The 17,587-nt window shown below is 41.5% G+C and overlaps 1 protein-coding gene across 3 annotated transcripts in view; it reads right to left on the bottom strand.

Moving 5' to 3' along the window:
* Nucleotides 1–9,000: 9,000 nt before the first annotated feature.
* Nucleotides 9,001–17,587, bottom strand: part of DAB2 (DAB adaptor protein 2) — a 58,930-nt gene continuing 50,343 nt past the window's right edge. For all 3 annotated transcript variants that reach the window (XM_005889710.2, XM_070357613.1, XM_070357614.1), the window contains 4 exons: nucleotides 12,751–13,383; nucleotides 11,761–11,870; nucleotides 11,118–11,188; nucleotides 9,001–9,382 (listed from right to left, as the gene is read on the bottom strand). In XM_005889710.2, coding sequence (XP_005889772.1) covers nucleotides 11,123–11,188; nucleotides 11,761–11,870; nucleotides 12,751–13,383 — 809 coding nt within the window. In that variant the 3' untranslated portion in view covers nucleotides 9,001–9,382; nucleotides 11,118–11,122. The remainder of the gene's footprint in view (nucleotides 9,383–11,117; nucleotides 11,189–11,760; nucleotides 11,871–12,750; nucleotides 13,384–17,587) is intronic.

Raw genomic sequence — 17,587 nt, 5'->3', positions numbered from 1 at the left:
CAGAAAACTAAACAGCATCATGGAGAGGAGCAGGAAGAAGGGGAAGAAATCTAAAACACTGTGTACGTATGAGAAAGAGATAGTGTTACCTAGCACAGAAACCCTAAGGACTGGATTGAGGTTCTAGGACCCAACTCTGCATCCAGGAGAGTGGAGACTTGTAAGGAAGACCAGATTCATAGGAATAAAGGAAGGAGGAAAGGAATGGAGGGAAGGAGAAAGAAAGGAAGGAAAGAAGAGACAAAAGAATGTGGATACATTTTTCTTTCTGCACTTGACTGAAAGTGTTAGACCCTCAATCATGTCTGACTCTTTGCGACCCCATGCACTGTAGCCCCTCAGCTTCTCTGTCCATGGAATTTTCCAGGCAAGAATACAGGAGTGGGTTGCTTTTTCCTTCTCCAGGGGATCTTACCAATCCAGGGATCCCACCCAGGTTTCTGCATTGCACGCAGAGTCTTTACCATCTGAGCCACCAGGGAAGCACCTAAATATAGTGTAAGCAAAATTTTGTCTTGTCTAGACATGTTTTACTAATCCTTCTTCTCTAGGGATGGGGCTAGTCCATAGCTATAGATGATTTAAGTCAGGAACTTCATCTTGTTTCTCGTCCAGCATTGTCTTCATTTTTTCCCTCTCTGCTGACTTGAACTTTTCCTTGTCTTGGGATTTTGTATGACTCGTTGATGGACTGTAAGAAATCTCCCTGCTTTGAGTTCACCTGGTTAGTTTCCATTCTCTATAAGTCTAGAGTTTGTGTTTATCAAATTAGAAGATGAAGAAAGTTGCCACCACTGAAGAACTAAGGAGGAGAGAATAAGAAAGCACTGTAAAGAAAGAATAATTAAACCACCTGTCATCAACCCATAGCTTTGATCCACTTCACGAAGAACACGATACATTAACTGGACGCTGGGTTGTAAAACAGTTGTGCAATTTTATAACAGTAGTCCTATTATAAAATGTGTGAACTTGTGTGAACAGCTTTCTTAACTGACTGTGAACCATGCACCTGGTCTGACCATGAGATGATGCAGGAGAGTTTGCTATTTTCAATGTAGAAGAAATTGGAAGAATATTACTCATAACTCATCATTCACTGTGAGCAGTCTGATTAAAAATACTTCAACATGCTGATGGGAAATATCTGAATTAGAATAAACTGAGCATGAGGTTAAGATGGTTGTTGCATTTGTAACAGCCAGAAAATTTACACTTTGAAGTGATAATTTATTTTATCCCAAAAATGAGCTCTGAAAGAGCCAAAGGAAAAAATGGAATTAAAAAAAATTTTTTTTTCATTCAATTTTGTAAGCATCTTGGTTATACGACATGGAAGAGGAGAGAAATACTGGAGAAAGAATACGGTCTGGGTAAACATAAGACACACCAGTCTAAAGACAATGACACCAGTTTTTGGAGGGAGTGGAGTGGTTAACTCGAGGTTCAGTGCAAGGACACTCGGCCCAGGGTTGGGTTTCCACTTCAGCCACTTACTGGCTATGTGACTTTGGGCAATGACTCAAGTTCTTTGTGCCTCAGTGTCCTTTTCTAGGAAATGTTTGCAGTCAGTAGCAGCAGCCCACGTCATAGAATTAACATGAAATTAAATTGTTTATTGTTATACTCTCAGAAGAGCTTCTGCCTGTGATAAATGCTGGGTAGGTGTTTGCTGTTATCATTCCATGACTTCTGTGGACCATCCCTGAATCCACTCCTCTTGCTTTTCAAGTCTGGCAGTGTTGTGCTTGCAGTGAAGTAAAATGAAGAACTGTAAAGCCGTTTAGAAAGCAATTACTCAGGATTTTCACAGTCCTCCCCGCAGGATCCCTTCAACTGAAATGGCACATCCCTGTGAGTTCAAATTAGGTTTGTATTAGCATTAAAGCCTCCCACGCAGAGACTTGTAGTTCCCCGCCCCCTTCTATTTGATTCTGTTTGGTAACCTCCTGGTATTAACTCACAGAGACTAGTCCTCTGCATTCTTTAGCTTCTAGCTGCTAGTTAAAGTGCCTCACCATTAACTTTGCTGAATATGCTCTCTGAAAGTGCTTCTCTTCTGCCCTTAGGGTGTTGTGGAGTCAAAGACTGCCACCACCTGCCTTGGGAGGTCAGCCAACTTGGGGTTAAACAATGACCCAGGCTTGTGGGAAGCACATTAGCTAATCCGTCATCCATTTCTAAGCTCTCTGGCCAGGACTGGCTTCAAGACCATGTGAGCTAGCCCAGGGCTCAGCACTTGGGCAGGCCTCAGGCTTGGTTTAATGCTCCGGCGGCTGCCATCTTGAAATTCTGAATTTTATGTTGGGACTCTTGTGTTGAAAGTTAAGTTTGATGTAAAGTGGAACATGTGCACAAGCAGAAGAAATATGCACTGTGCACTCCTCCTTCCATGGCGCCCCATTTGCACAGTGTTTATGTTGCCCTGTGAGCATAGGATTCAAGGATTCAAGTGGATTTATGATGTGTGGAGTTCAGTGAATCAAAGTAAAAGTGAGTATAAGGTGAGACATAACACACATTATGTTTAAGACTGAGTAAGTGGGGGGTTAAGTGAGGGTGGGGGCTAGGTGACACTGACAGCCCTGAGAGGTCACACTCTGAACCAGAACTTGCTTCCAACACACACCTGCATGCGTGTTCAGTCATGTCTGACTCTGCAACCCTATGGACTTCTCTGTCCATGGGATTTTCCACACACAAAACTCCACAAATGACCAGGAAACATCAATAAAGGAACACTTTATTACTAGTGTTCCTTCTGTGCATTAGCATCCATGTAATGCTGCAAGTGATGGTTGGATGGCATCACCGACTCTATTGACAAGAGTTTGTTTTGAGTAAGTTCCGGGAGCTGGTGATGGACAGGGAAGCCTGGCATGCTGCAGTCCATGAGGTCGCAAAGAGTGAGACACAACTGCATGACTGAACTGAACTGAACACTGAAAGCAACAATATAGAAGGAAGGAAAAAGATAGGGCAACACTTGGTTTCTTTTCTTCTGTCTGTTTTACTCATAAGCGAGATATGCTGGTGAGATATACATGTATCAAGAAGTGAATTAAAGACAATCGAGCTAATTTTGTGCAGTGTTTCTAATGGTTCTGGTAGGAATGAAATGGACGCAAAAGAGGGCAGGAGGAGAAGGGGCGACAGAGGATGAGATGATTGGATGGCATCACTGACTCAACGGACATGAGTTTGAGCAAATTCCAGGAGATAGTGAAGGACGGGAAGCTGGGCGTGCTGCAGTCCATGGGGTCACAAAGAGTTGGACATGACTGAGGGACTGACCAATAGCAACATGTGCATATATGACTTATGAAATATAAATTGTATAATTTCAGTGATTCCACATATGAATTAAAGATTATAGGTAAAATTCATACTAATATTTTAACATTTTAATTTTTCTTTACTTAGAACAACATTAAATGGCAAACAAAATACATCATATTAAGAGAGATTTCATAAGAAAGGAGAGAGCTTTATATTTTACTGCCTTTAATAGCGCTTTTGCCCTGCTTTGAACAATGGAGATTCCTCCATTTGTATTTTGCCCTGGGGCTCACGAACTGAAACAGCCAGTGCTGCCTCTTCCTTAACTCCCTTTACCATGTTCTGCGCTCAGTTGTTCAGTCATATCTGACTCTTTGCAACCCCATGGACTGTAGCCCCCTCCAGGCTCCTCTGTCCGTAAGATTCTCCAGGCAAGAATACTGGAGTGGTTTGCCATTCTGGTAGAGCTAAAAACATGGTTTCCCAGCCTCCCTTGCACCTCACAGTGACCATGTGACCACATTCTGACCAATGGAGCCATAGTTGCAGTCCACTAGAAAGCCTTGGGGAAAACTGAAATGCTTGGTATGAGGAGCAGATATTGACTGCACCACCTTTTCACTTTTGCTCTCCTTGAATGGTTAACATCCCACTCAAGAGCTACACAGCCATCTTGTGACCATTAAGAAACAAACTGAAGAACAGAAAGCCAAAGCTACAAAAGTTGGAGTGAAAAGTTAAGAGTCTGTGTCCTTGAGGGTCTTGTTGAGTTGCTGAGGCAACATCAGCAGCCATCAGTCTAGACTTTTATAGGAAAAAAATAACCCCTATTAATTTTAGCCACTATGAGCCTTTCCATTACTATTGTCTGTTCATTATGAGTGGACATAAGGACCATAAACTGCCTGCCTTGCCCAAGGTCTTTCATCAGAAAGAGGCAGTTCCTCCTGTTTTTAGCCCTCTTGTTTCCACCATCAAGACTCAGTGAACCAGGTTCACTGGTCGTGGTGGCTACTCAGTGGCAAAGAAACCGGGCTTCTGTCATAACCAAAGATGATGTGGTTATACAAGAAAAGAATCTTTCCCACCATAGCTTTGACAAGATGGACCTTTGTCTGTCTAGTTCAAGCTATGGTTTTTGCAGTAGTCATGTATGGATGTGAGAGTTGGACTATAAAGAAAGCTGAGCGCTGAAGAATTGATGCTTTTGAACTGTGGTGTTGGAGAAGACTCTTGAGAGTCCCTTGAACTGCAAGGAGATCCAACCAGTCCATTGTAAAGGAAATCAGTCCTGAATATTTATTGGAAGGACTAATGCTGAAGCTGAAACTCCAATATTTTGGCCATCTGACGGGAAAAGACCCTGATGCTGGGAAAGATTGAAGGTGGGAGGAGAAGGGGACGACAGAGGATGAGATGGTTGGATGGGATCACCAACCCAATGGACATGAGTTTGAGTAGGCTCCGGGAGTTGATGATGGACAGGGAAACCTTGCGTGCTGCAGTCCATGGGGTTGCAAAAAGTTGGACATGACTGAGCAACTGCACTGAAATTAACTGAACTGAAGTCAAGCAAATAAAAATGAATTGACAGAAAACTCCACAACCAATGTTAGGGAAAACTCAGTCATGAAGACTTTCAGAGGTGAGTTGTTTTTTTTCTTTTCTTGTATAACCACGTCATCTTTGGTCATGACAGAAGCCTGGTTTCTTTGCCACTGAGTAGCCACCACGGTTGTCTCCCTGGAGACTGGCACTTGTATGATCTTTAGCACATGGTAGAGGTTGGAGAAGGCAATGGCAACCCACTCCAGTATTCTTGCCTGGAGAATCCCAGGGACAAGGGAGCCTGGTGGGCTGCCGTCTTTGGGGTCACACAGAGTCGGACACGACTGAAGCGACTTAGCAGCAGCAGCAGAGGTCTAGTAATTAAGCACATTCAGAGAAGCAAGAGCGAATGAGGGGCTAAGTCCCTCACTGAGTGAGAGGATACAGGCTGAGCCTTGTTCATCAGCACTACTGTATTAGGACCCACTAAGAGGGCTGCTGCCACCACAGCCTGTGTGTGTCCACAACTGGCATAACAACTTAGAACATGAGACTTAGTTGAACAGAAGGGAGTTTGTTAAAATATAACATTTCCCAGCAATAATCTAGCATTTTATTATTTAGCAATCTCCTGCAAAGGTTACAATAGCTTAAATATTTACCAAGGACTGTTGGGGAGCTCTTGTCTTTCACTAGGAGACTTCATATTGAACCCATTCCAGGAATACGGGTCAGAGTCCTCACTCATCAGTTTATTGCAGGGTCAACCAAATGCCTGAGTTAGCTACATCCTCTATTCTTTCCCCTCCCTGCTGTCAGCACAGGAAAGACACAGAATCACACTCTGGTTCTTGAGACACAGTGCTAATACTTTGATGGAGGAATTTGAAACCACTGACTGAAAAGATCTCCCTATATAGCTGAATAAGACCTCAATAGCCAGAATATGGTCAGGTGACCACTGCTAGGAACAAGTGAGGCTGGGAGATCAAGCTTTCAGCTTTACCGACTTCTATAGTAAAGGTAGTTAAGACACAGTTTTACAGTAATATACCATGGAAACCACTCACTTAAAGAATTGAAGCAGATTGTAGCCATTTTAAAGCACAATGCCATTCTCAGATGAGCTGGAACAGTAATAGATCCCATCTTGCTGAATTACAGTGGCAAGAGAATGAAGTTATATTGTGTAAGTGGTAAAGTACTTCACAAATGCAAGATTATTTTGAGAAAATTAATACCTTCTCTCTTTGTATTGCTTATGTGTGAGAGATTGGAAGGCATATTGGCTGTTAAAATTCAGCTTTTAGCTTAGATTTATGTGATGCTTCAATGAAACCCTCTCCCAAGGATAACAGTTTTACCGTAAAAATTGAATTCCCGGCTTCCAGGTGTAAACACCACTGCTACTGTGCTGTGCTTAGTCACTCCATCGTGTCTGACTCTCTGCAACCCCATGGACTGTAGCCCACCAGGCTGCTCTGTCCATGGGGATTCTCCAGACAAGAATACTAGAATGGGTTGCCATTCCCTCCTCCAGGGCATCTTCCCAACACAGGCATTGAATCCGGCATTGCAGGCGGATTCTTTACCATCTGAGCCACCAGGAAAGCCCAAAATACTGGAGTTGTAGATTATCCCTTTTCCAGGGGATCTTCCTGACCCAGGAATCAAACCGGGGTCTCTTGCATTGCAGGCGGATTCTTTACCAACTGAGCTACCAAGGAAGCTACTGCTGCTACTAAGAGACTCTAAAGAGGTCTGTTTCCACTTCACAGGGACACTTCAGGAGGCACCTCCCTCTGCTTGGTTAACAGTAGTTACTACTGCACTGAAGTGAATGTCATCCCCTTGTACACATGAACAAGGATAAACCTTTGGCAAGAGCTTGCTTAAACCACATGGAAATATCACACAGGTTCAGTGGGTTAGATAAACTGCAGAGCATTTGGATACACTGTGTAATTTGTGCAACATATTCTTATCAGCAGCCCTTTCCAGCTCATCTGTGGTTTACTGGAAACTGCTTACGCGTGGAGTCTGTTTCTCTATATTCTACTCAGAAACAGATCAAATGTTTCAGTTAAAAGGAAAGGTAAGGCAGTACTATCAAATATCCCAGAACAATAAATGCCAATCAAAGACACTTATTCCATCAAGTTCATCTGATTACCTGAAGATGTCAAGTTTAACACCAAGACTTCTACACTCAAGCAGTGTCTGCTTTGGGGTCATCTGTTTTGTTGCTCTAGGTCTTGAAATGAATGAGAGCCTTGAATGCATTTTTTTTTTTTTTTTTTTTTTTTTTAATAAGGGAGAGTGTTTAAGAGTGTCCTAGTGCTAAAGACATTTGACCATAAGCTTGCCCACCTGACTTAGAAACTTAGAAGCTCTTCTAAGTAGCTTACAGAAGCTTGAACCAGTCCACAGAGCTGTGTTTTGATGAAGTCAAACAGCAATGAATTAAAAACAGGGGAAGAAAGGGTAAAAGGCATGAACCAATAGTTCACTAATGAATGATTTTTATACTAGACATAATTGAGGTTGTTCTGGCATAGGTCTTATCCACTGGACTCCCAGTAAACTCCCAGGAAAGGAGAATGTATAGGTCTGAGAGAGGAAAATTGAGTCTTGAAAGGCATCAGATATTAATTTACCTGTGGTCCTATTTCACAGATTTCTACTTTTTCATTTTGGTGACAATTCAGAATGTGTCATAATTAACATTTGCTCACCTTACACTAGTATATGTTATATATTGACCCTATCACATCAACCCAGAGCAGGGGTCAAATGAACTGACAGTAACACATGAGATTCTGCCATTCCAGTTTATTGAAATGAGTAAATTTATAGCTTTCTTTGCATACAGAAAAGTGCACAAGAAAATAAGTATGTACAAAACAATTGTGTGGCTGGTCATCAGTTTCAAAAAATTTGTCTACTTTCAAAAATTCAAACTATCTAGAAATAATTGCCTCCAGTTTAGCACATTTAGGTATTCAGACATATAAAATATTATTTCAAGTCTGTTGATAATAACTGAGTAGAAAGTCAGACATTGCCATACATGATCAGCTATTACCATTCAACATAAAACCATAGGACTTTAGCCTGGACTACTTGGGGCTAATCAATGGAGGTTCGTGAGGCCACCATCTTGTTTTGATCCTGAGCAGTCATCCTCTTCTTCCACCTAAAGATAACATTGTATGTGGTTGATTAACACCCACAAGAACCTGAGCACTAGGGGTCAATAAATCACATTAGAAACCCAACATAAACAAAATAAAACAAAACTCACTATGGCAAGAACAAACCCTTCAGATCCGTGCCAACAACAGGACTGAAAATGAGCTGGAAGAGTTTCCAAGATTGTGAGGAGACAAACACTGCACACATTAAATTTTTAATGATAACACCAAATACTTGCTCTACAGAATCCACCCCCCTCCCCACCACCCATTTATCTTCTGACTGTGAGACTGTGGCATCAAGAAAGCTTTCCAGTTACTTGATAAAGGTCTGGCATGACCCCAAATAAGCACCTAACATGTTTGGCACAATCACATTTAACTTTGATGTGCTTCTCTTAGGAATGCAGTCCTTCATTTCTGAGTCGAGTTCAATTTTTCCTCAATGTGAACTGTTCTGGAACTTCAGCTCAAGAAGATAGCCTCTTATTCCATAGAAAGGATAAAGGTTGTGTGCATTTGCAACTCTAGTTACTGAGATTAGAGATTACTGAGAAGGTAGAGCATAGAGGCTTCAGACCTGTGAATCATTAGATTTTTTTGCCCCATAAAACTCAATTGTTTATGAAAGAGAGAAGCCCAGGAGCAAAAATGACTGAAAAGAGAATTGGAGGGGAAAGAAGAGGAGAGATTAAAAAATGATTCTTCCCTCCTTTGCAATAGCTAGCAAGAGATAAGAGAAAGGACAATCTCACCCTTGAGAGAAAATGAATCTTCAGAAAGAAAAGTTGCATCTTTAAAAACATTCTTAGGTGTGTCAGATTCCAAGGAGATTCTCCTAAGGAGAAATTGAACTTGCTTCTAGTTTACTTTAAAAATGCTCTGTAAGTGACGGTCTGAAGCAAGATTTAAGCAGGTGCCTTGTTCTACAATCTTTAGGTTTAATGCTCTGAAACAGAACCCCCAAACACTATGAACAGTAGGGATTTCAAAATTTATTCAAAACAGTATGATCTGAGGGGTTGTGGTGGCTGCATCGCCCAACCAGAGGGTACATGGATCACATGGGTTCCAGAAGGTTCTAAGGTCACAATAGACAAGGGTCCACATAGGAAAACTACTTCGCTTACATTCGGCTAGTGAGTTTAGGTTCTTAATTTATTTAAAGCCATAGATTCAGTTTAGCAAAACAGAAAGTAGAAGGTATTCTACAAGTGGGAGAGGCTGCAAGAAATAAGGCAACTGATAATATGTCAAAGCTAGAACAAGGGCAAAAGTCAGGACTTGTCTGCCAATTAGCTTTGTCCTTGACTACCAAGGCCAACCTCTTTGTTTCTCTGGACAGTCAGCATGCCAAGTTCCTAGAGAAGTATGGAGAAGAAAAAAAACCATGGTTAGAATTTTGGGGTTGAATATTTAATGTGGTAAACATTAAGTCATTATCTATGTTAATAATAATATCTCCTAGGACTGATTCAAGAGGATAAAACAACTGATGTAGAATCTGTAATAAAGTGATTAACACAAGTGCTCAATAATGTTAACTATTTTGTCCCACTGTAGTTCTTCTACTCACGCCCCAACCTACCATTTAGCAGGTTAACTAGAATTACCCTTCCTTCATGACCTAAAGAAGGAAGGGCTTCCAGAGAGAACTCTAGTCAATTCAATTAGGTGCAAACAATCCTCCTAGACTTTTAGTGCATGTTATTCCTTGTGCTTGGTTCATGGGTGCCTCCCTGGGAGAGGAGCCAAGAGTGAGTCTCTGTTAAGGTTCAATATATCATACCATTTTATTAACATTGTAACTCATCTGGATGCTTGCTAAAATTAAGCTTTTCCTCAGCACCAAGGGGGATTCCTCAGGGCTAGGGCCCAGGAATTTGCCTTTTCAATAATCTCACTCTGTAGCCTATTTTATGGAAAAGCATTTTCAGAAAGACTGTAATTACAGAAGTGGAGTGAGGGAGATAATCCAAACTGCAAGTAAACTCAAATCTTATTGTTAGTATCAGACTTAAGATATGTATCTATTTAAAGTAATTAAGTTCTACGTGGGTTGAGAGAGAGTTTGGGTCGAGAGAGTTTGGTAGGCCCACGTGAATGGGGGCCAGGGGGCAAAACTGGGAAAAAAAATGGGCTTGGGTTCTTTTTATTCTTCCTATTTTTCTCCTCTTCCAGCTATCCCCTACTTCCTCTAAAATGCAGATAAGCCTCTTCTCCTCCACAAACTGCAATCTTTTAAGATCAGATAAAGTTGTTTCTACTAACTGGTGAGAAAGAAACACACTCCCATCTTCACTCCCAGATCTCAATCTAAGGTGGTGGTGGTGGTTCAGTGGCTAAGTCGTGTCCGACTCTTGCGACCCCATGGACTGTAGCCTGCCAGGTTCCTCTGTCCATGAGATTCTCCAGGCCAGAATACTGGAGTGCATTGCCATTTCCTTCTCCAAGTCTAAGGTGGTAACACACAGTAACCGACTGAGGATAAAACCCACCAGTGGACTCATCTGAACTTGCCTTTCAAGGGGTTATAGGAAGCTGTCACCACTTTGAGATTTAATATCACCAGACAATTTCAGACCAATTGTGAGGCCCTCTCACAAAGAAATGCATATTGAATTGGATGGCAAAAGTGTAATCATGATTTGTTTGGCTGACCTCTTTGGTGGTTTCAGAAGGCCTTCAGAATTTGAAGCTTCTATAGAAAACTGAGTAGTTACTAGGAAACTTTGCAATCACTTCAATATGAAGATCAAAAATCTAGAAGGCTGTTATGTGTTATATGGAGTTTTACTTCTGTACAGAAGTGAAATGTTAAAAACACAGGACAAAAAAAACAAACAAACAAAAAAAAAACACAGGACAGAAACCTATATCCATGAGTATATTACTATTTTTTAAATATGTGTAAGAACTCTATTCATAAATGCTCAGCTTAGTCATTATTGAATTAGTTAAGCATAGTGTTCCATATCTTTTACTTCTCCATTTCAGAAGAATTTTTTCTTTCCAATTCTAAAATTAAAATTTCACCTTTATTCTCTGTGCCACCCTTTCTTACAAAGCCTAAGCTTAGCAGGATCTTCTACTTACAGAAGTTAGGCAAAAGGATTTCCAAATGGATCTCTATATATATCGGATGATGTGGGTTGAAGAGAAGCCATCTATGGAAACAAAACCACCTAGTCAATAACTGTAATTACAATGATAAGAAAATACCTATAATTAAGACTTCTCAGATTCCTTTAAAAATCACTTAGGTCACAGACTAATCAGATATTGTATGGGTCTACAATGATTTGTGTTTTCCTGCTTCTAATGGATATATATTTAATATTTACATCAAAAGCAAGATTCAGAATTATGTTTATTCCCCCAAAATGCAAAATATTATTTTTATGAGCTCAGTAATTTTGCGTTAGGAAATTAAACGTTTGAAAGGTTTTTAAGCATAGTGTTTTGGCTCAATTTTCTTTCAAAGTGCTTTCCCAAGCTAGATTAAGTGAGAGACAAAGGACTTTTCTATATGATATTTGCTTCTCAAATTCAAGAGAGTAGTTCCTATAAAAATAATCTTTCCCCAGTTTGAGCTGAGGTTTACACTGCAGTGGTTCTCAGTGATAAATCTTATTCAAATGTCCTTTACCGTCAAAGATACAAGCAAGGTTAATTCAGGAGGTGATAACTCTATGTGGCGTGTACTTTGGAATATCAGCTTCTAATAGTTGGTACTTACAGAGGCTGGTGATGAGTGGAAAGAATCTTTAGAGAAGGGGTTCTCAAATGCATTGTCAGCAGATTTGGTAACTGGCGGGGCACTGTGTCGGGGAGCTGGCTTTGGTAGATCTAGAAGGTGAGAAAGTAGTCAGTAAGCAAGCTTTCCTCCAATGCAAGCACAAGTCCTCCAGTCAGGCTTATCTTAGAAATTAAGGCCCATATTTTTGAAACTGATATTGACCAAACAAAAATTATCACACCAAATACCAGGATGATCACAAGCAAATTCATCCCTTCTTGGAAGAGGAAGCCAGGCACATTCACTTGAAGTGGAAGAGATTCAGAATTTCCTCACTTAAAAGCACCTACGTGGCAAAACTTCATTAAGCCTTGAGGCCAACACAGAAATAAAGGCTTCTAGAGATTCAATGGCAACCCACTCCAGTGTTCTTGCTTGGAGAATCCCAGGGATGGTGGAGCCTGGTGGGCTGCCGTCTATGGGGTCGCACAGAGTCCGACACGACTTGAAGCGACTTAGCAGCAGCAGCAGAGATTCAATTACCTGATAGATTAACTAATAAAAGTACAGCTAGCATTCACATACTGGTTGCATTTCAAAGCTCTTTCTTTCTACCATGCCTTTTAACTTCCCTCGTTAGATGGGTAGTATGATCCATGCATATCTATTAATGAAAAAAATGAGCCTACAGCCCTACATACCTACCTGCAGTCCTCTGGGTGCCACAACCCATTGAATTTCAATAGCTCTCGGCAGCCCTTTTTAAGAATTGCCACAAGAGGGCAGCACTGGGCCAGTCCTTAGAAATAGCTAACTAAGGCACCCTGTTAACTCCATAAGCTAAGTGGTTAAGTTGTCTCCATAACCCCTGATAGATGAAAAAAGCAAGAGTACAGCTATTAAGGGTCTGGAGAGGGTTCTGAGAGACTCTCTGGATTCATACGACTGAAATCCTCATGGGTGCAGTTGCCAGAGAAGTAGGTAGCTTACCATTGATCTTTCTCAACAGTTGATTAGCGTCCAGGTCATCATGGTCTGCATTCTCCTGAGGAATGCCAACTTTGCTGTTGAAATAATTGGAGAAGGCACTCGAGGTCCCAGAGGAGTTCTGTTCTCCCTTCCTTGCCGGCACGGTAGGTGGCTGCCGCAGTTGGAAGTCCTTAAACATTTCTTTCACTTCCTTGACTTCTCTATCCCCAAGAGGGTCCAAGGCAATGAAGGCATCACTGGGGACATCCTTTGGAGGGCCAGTTCTGGGAGGTGGTTGAGGAGGAGTGGCCAGGAGAGAGGAGAGCATAGAAGGGGGCGGGGTGGACACAGCAGGAGCTGGAAAAACATTGCTCTGAAAAGGATTCCCCAGAGGGCTGTTTGCTGACCATGTATTGGGTGTTATGGATGCTGATGTGCCCCAAGCTACAGGGGGTGGAGAGGAAACTGAGACTGCGAAAGAGGAAGGCTGGTTCCAACCCGGAACACTTGGGCTTGTGGTAAAGACGATTGGCTGACTGAATCCTGAAGGCTGACCAGCCATCATGGCGCCCGGGACCATTGAAGGGGACTGACTGAAGACTAAAGGCGCTGGGCTCCATGGTGCTGCCTGAGCAGATAGAACCGGCACTCCACCTGAAGGAAGGAAGCGGGACAGAGGACTTAAATCAGAAGACCAGCTTGAAGAGGATTCGAGTTCCAGAAAGTCAGCTCTCTGGAGAGCATTTATAGAGAGCATCTACATGCCAACCTTTATTAAGCCTTGAGGCTGACATGGTTCTTATTAGATTAAATCACTCTAAAGATGAACTGGGCTTCCCTGGTGGCTCAGATGGTAAAGAACCTGCCTGCAATTCAGGAGACCCAGGTTCAATCCCTGGGTCAGGAAGATGCCCTGGAGAAGGGAATGGCTACCCACTCCAGTATTTTTGCCTGGAGAATTCCAGGGACAGAAGAGCCTTGGTGGGCTACAGTCCATGGGGTGGCAAAGTATCAGACTCGACTGAGCAACACTTTCACTTTCTTTTCAAAGATGAATTAGCTGTGGCACATATTCAAATGTTTGTTGTACTTTGAAGCCCTGTTTTTCTACCACATGTTTTTAAACTTTCCTCATTAGATAGGTAATACAGTCCACAAGTACCAAGTCATAAAAGAAAATGAGCCCTTTTCATACATACATTGATGTAATTCAAACAGCTAGAATAGAGCCTGTCAGTAGTATGAATCTACAGGTTGAGTAACTACATTGACATATATAAGCCATGCTTATTATGAAGTAGTTAATTAAGATAATCCATTGGATACTCGAGTCATTGATGTAATCTTTTCATTTGGCAAATGGCTCAGGTCTGGAGTCTTATGGAGACTAGCTGTTAGGCATATACATTAGGCTTTAACATGCTTACATCCTGAAGAAACCATTTCAAAGTTTCTTTTCTTTTAAATGTTGCCAAGGTTGACACAGCTATATAAAAGGGTAGTAACATTTGGTTTATGCCAAGATAGTTTTAGACTTTTACGTACAAAAATGGAGGAAAAGCTGGTTGTCCTAGGAGAGCTGTTTCAAATAAAAGTGCTTCCTGCCATGTGTCACTCACTAAACTCTGCCAGAAGTTAGGAGGGAGAGGAGATAACGTGAAGGAAAAACAAAGACAAAACAAAACAAAAAAACCCCAAACAAACAGGAAACAAAAACATTTGCAATGTGAGTAACTACACCTGTCCAGGCATCTGCTCTTTGTGGGGAAATGGCTCTGTCACCAGACCCCTGCCATTGTTGATCTGTAATTAATTAAATCAGTAAAATCTAGGTCTCTTCAGTGCTCACCCTCCTCTTCTTGAGAAGCTCATTCCTGACATCTTGTTCTAATACGTAGGACATTTTCTCTTTTGTGTCTTCCCAAGTGTATTAATAATCCAGTTAAACTGTCACCACAAAGAGAAAACCTAGATTCAGCCTCATACTGCTTCACAAACGATGTTCTGCTCTCAAAAACCTACTTGCTTTGGGCTTTGGAGCAGAGCAATTCTTTAGTTATGAACACTTTCTAACCAAAGAAGGAAAAGGCCTTCAGACTTGGGTTAGGAATGTTTTTGTTTCCAGAGGGAGAGATATTTTGAAATGGTGTTCAGGGGCTGATGGAGCAAGATATTCTATCTCGAATTTTCTTAGGATTGGAGCTTGGTGTTAATTGATTCAGCTCTGTCATCACAAACCCCCTCCATCTGACCATCAACACACAAGGTGTACTCATGAAGAGTGAGTGGCTTTAAGTGGTGGCTCATTTTATTAAATTAATATGCTTACTTTTGAGGTGAAGAAATTGGGTAGAAGAATATCAATTATTAAAATTGGGAAGGTCACAGTTTGCGATAGAGACCAAAACTCAGGCATACCACTGATTCCAGTCCCTACCCTCCTGTTCTGTCTCCTTGACATCAAGGAACAGAACTATATTTTTTGTTGGAATGTTAATTAAAATGCTTATTTATTATTCTTGGCCACACTGTGTGGCATGCAGAATCTTAGTTCTCCAAGCAGGGATCAAACCTGTGCCTTTGCATTGGGAGCACAGAGTCTTAACCATTAGACTGCCAGGGAAGTCCCTCAAATACTTATTTACATGTATACAGAAATTAGACTTCATTTACACCAAAGAATATGCACACAGGCAGACCCTGGAGATATTTCAAGCTTGTTTCCAGACTGTCATAAAAGGGAATATGACAATAAAGTGAGTCAAGCAAGCTTTTAGGTTTTCCAGTGCATATAAAAGTTATGCTTGTATTATACCATAGTCTAGTAAATATGCAATAGTGTTATGGCTAAAACAACAAAGTACATACCTTAACTTAAAAATAATTTATTGTTAAAAATGTTAACCATCATCTGAGCCTTCAGCAAGTCATAATCTCTTGGCAGTAGTAACATCAAAGATCATCAATCACAGATCACCATTTGAGAATAAAATGTTTGGAATAGTGCAGAAATTACCAAAATGTGACAAAGAGACAAGAACTGAGCAAATGCTGTTGGAAAAATGGTGCTGATACACTTGCTTCACTCATGGTTGCCATAAACCACCAATTTGTAAAAAAAAAAAAAAATTCACTGTCTCCAAAGTTCAATAAAATGAAGTGTAATAAAACGAGGTATGCCTGCATTCCTTTTACAACCAATCAAGGGAACAGTTCTCTTAGATTCGATAATACAGGTTTCTTGAAGTAGGTTGAGTTTAAACAAAGTTATTGCTATCATTTAAAAAAAATAATTTAAACTTTATTAACTGAAGCCAGAGTCACTCACTAATAATTTACTCCAGTTGGATGTACAAATTGGGTAAAACTGTACCATCTTTCAGCTTGGATGACTTGCCTTCCCTTAGGAAAATGTGTAGCTTTGGTCACAGATAGTCTTAGTGGGAGTGGTGATAAAGGAGAAAAATATATTGATATTTGCCAGGAATTAAAGACTTTCCCTGGTGGCTCAGACAATAAAGAATCTGCCTGAAATGCAGAAGGTCTGGGTTCAATCCATGGGTAGGGAAGAACCCCTGGAGAAGGGAATGGCAACCCACTCCAGTATTCTTGCCTAAAGAATTCTATGGACAGAGGAGCCTGGCAAGCTGCAGTCCACGGGTTCACAAAGAGTTGGACACAACTAAACAACCAACACTTTCACTTTCTTTCTTTCAAAGACTTTCCTAGTGTATACTCAGGCCAGCTTCATTCCCATCTACCACATGTTGTGTTTCCAAGATATTTAAGGCCCTGCTGGAGAAAGTAAGGAAAAAGAAAGTGTGGGTATAAAAAGTTAATTTTATTAACTTCCTGATGCTATATTAAAATACAGGGAAGCTAGTCAAAGCTTTCTACAATACCCTTTCCCCACCCCTGTTCTCCAGAGGAGACGGTCCCCTAGCTTGGTCCAGCGGAAGCCAGACCTACAACCTTCCATGGCTTGGCTGAGGATCCCTGCGAGTGGACAGGGGCTATACTGTAGGGTTCAGTTTGAGTCCCAAGTTCAAACTTAGAAGAATCATCAGTATTCGGCAGTTGTATACTCCAAGGCCTCAACAAGGGCACCTAGCGAAAAAGCTTTACTTCATCTGCATAAATTAATAGTTATAGGGTCCAGCTGTGTTTTCAGGCTGATTTGTTAAATATTGGCTGTGAAAAATTTTCAGGGCCTTGATATCAGACTACAAAGCTCTGTGATGTGATCTCGTCACAGGCACTGCAGGCAAGCTCTCTACCCTTCTGCAGGGAAAGCACCAACCAGCTTCCCCTTAGGGGTGTAGAAGAAAGGGCTGCAGAAACAGAAAGACCCCAAGAAATCTGAGGTGCCTGGGGAGAGTTTCCTGATGGTGTAAATGCCAAGCAGGGACCTGAAATGAGCTGGCTTTCACACCTGCAGGGCTTGCAGCCACTCAGCAGTTGGGAACCAATTCCCTGTTGCCACCACACTCCAGATATGATTGAACTGATATAATATGACAGAATCAAAATATTTTCCTTTGCAGGAAAACAGCAGGAAGAAAGAGTCCTGATAACAGACTCTGCAGGAGGCAGAGAAAGCCAAGATCCCCGGTCAACTTTTATAAAATAGGGGAGAAAGGCCCCTTCATTTATAGCCCTCCTTAGCTCTCTCAAGAGACAGAGTCTATTTGGGGCTTGTGGAGTACGAAAGGAGTAGGAAAGAAGTAGGAAAACAAACAGAATCCCCAGTAGGACAGCAAAAACCATTGTCAGAGTTTCTAAAGAACTGTTCCATGGAGGCAGGAAAGAACCGGAGGTGGTGGGCAAAAAGTAGCAGGACCAGCTCTCAGCCACGTGG

The sequence above is a fragment of the Bos mutus genome, chromosome 20 (genome assembly GCF_027580195.1).
Source record: "Bos mutus isolate GX-2022 chromosome 20, NWIPB_WYAK_1.1, whole genome shotgun sequence".
Lineage (NCBI taxonomy): Eukaryota > Metazoa > Chordata > Mammalia > Artiodactyla > Bovidae > Bos > Bos mutus.
The sequence above is the reverse complement of the archived record's forward strand: the minus strand, read 5'-3'. Positions and strand labels throughout refer to the sequence as shown.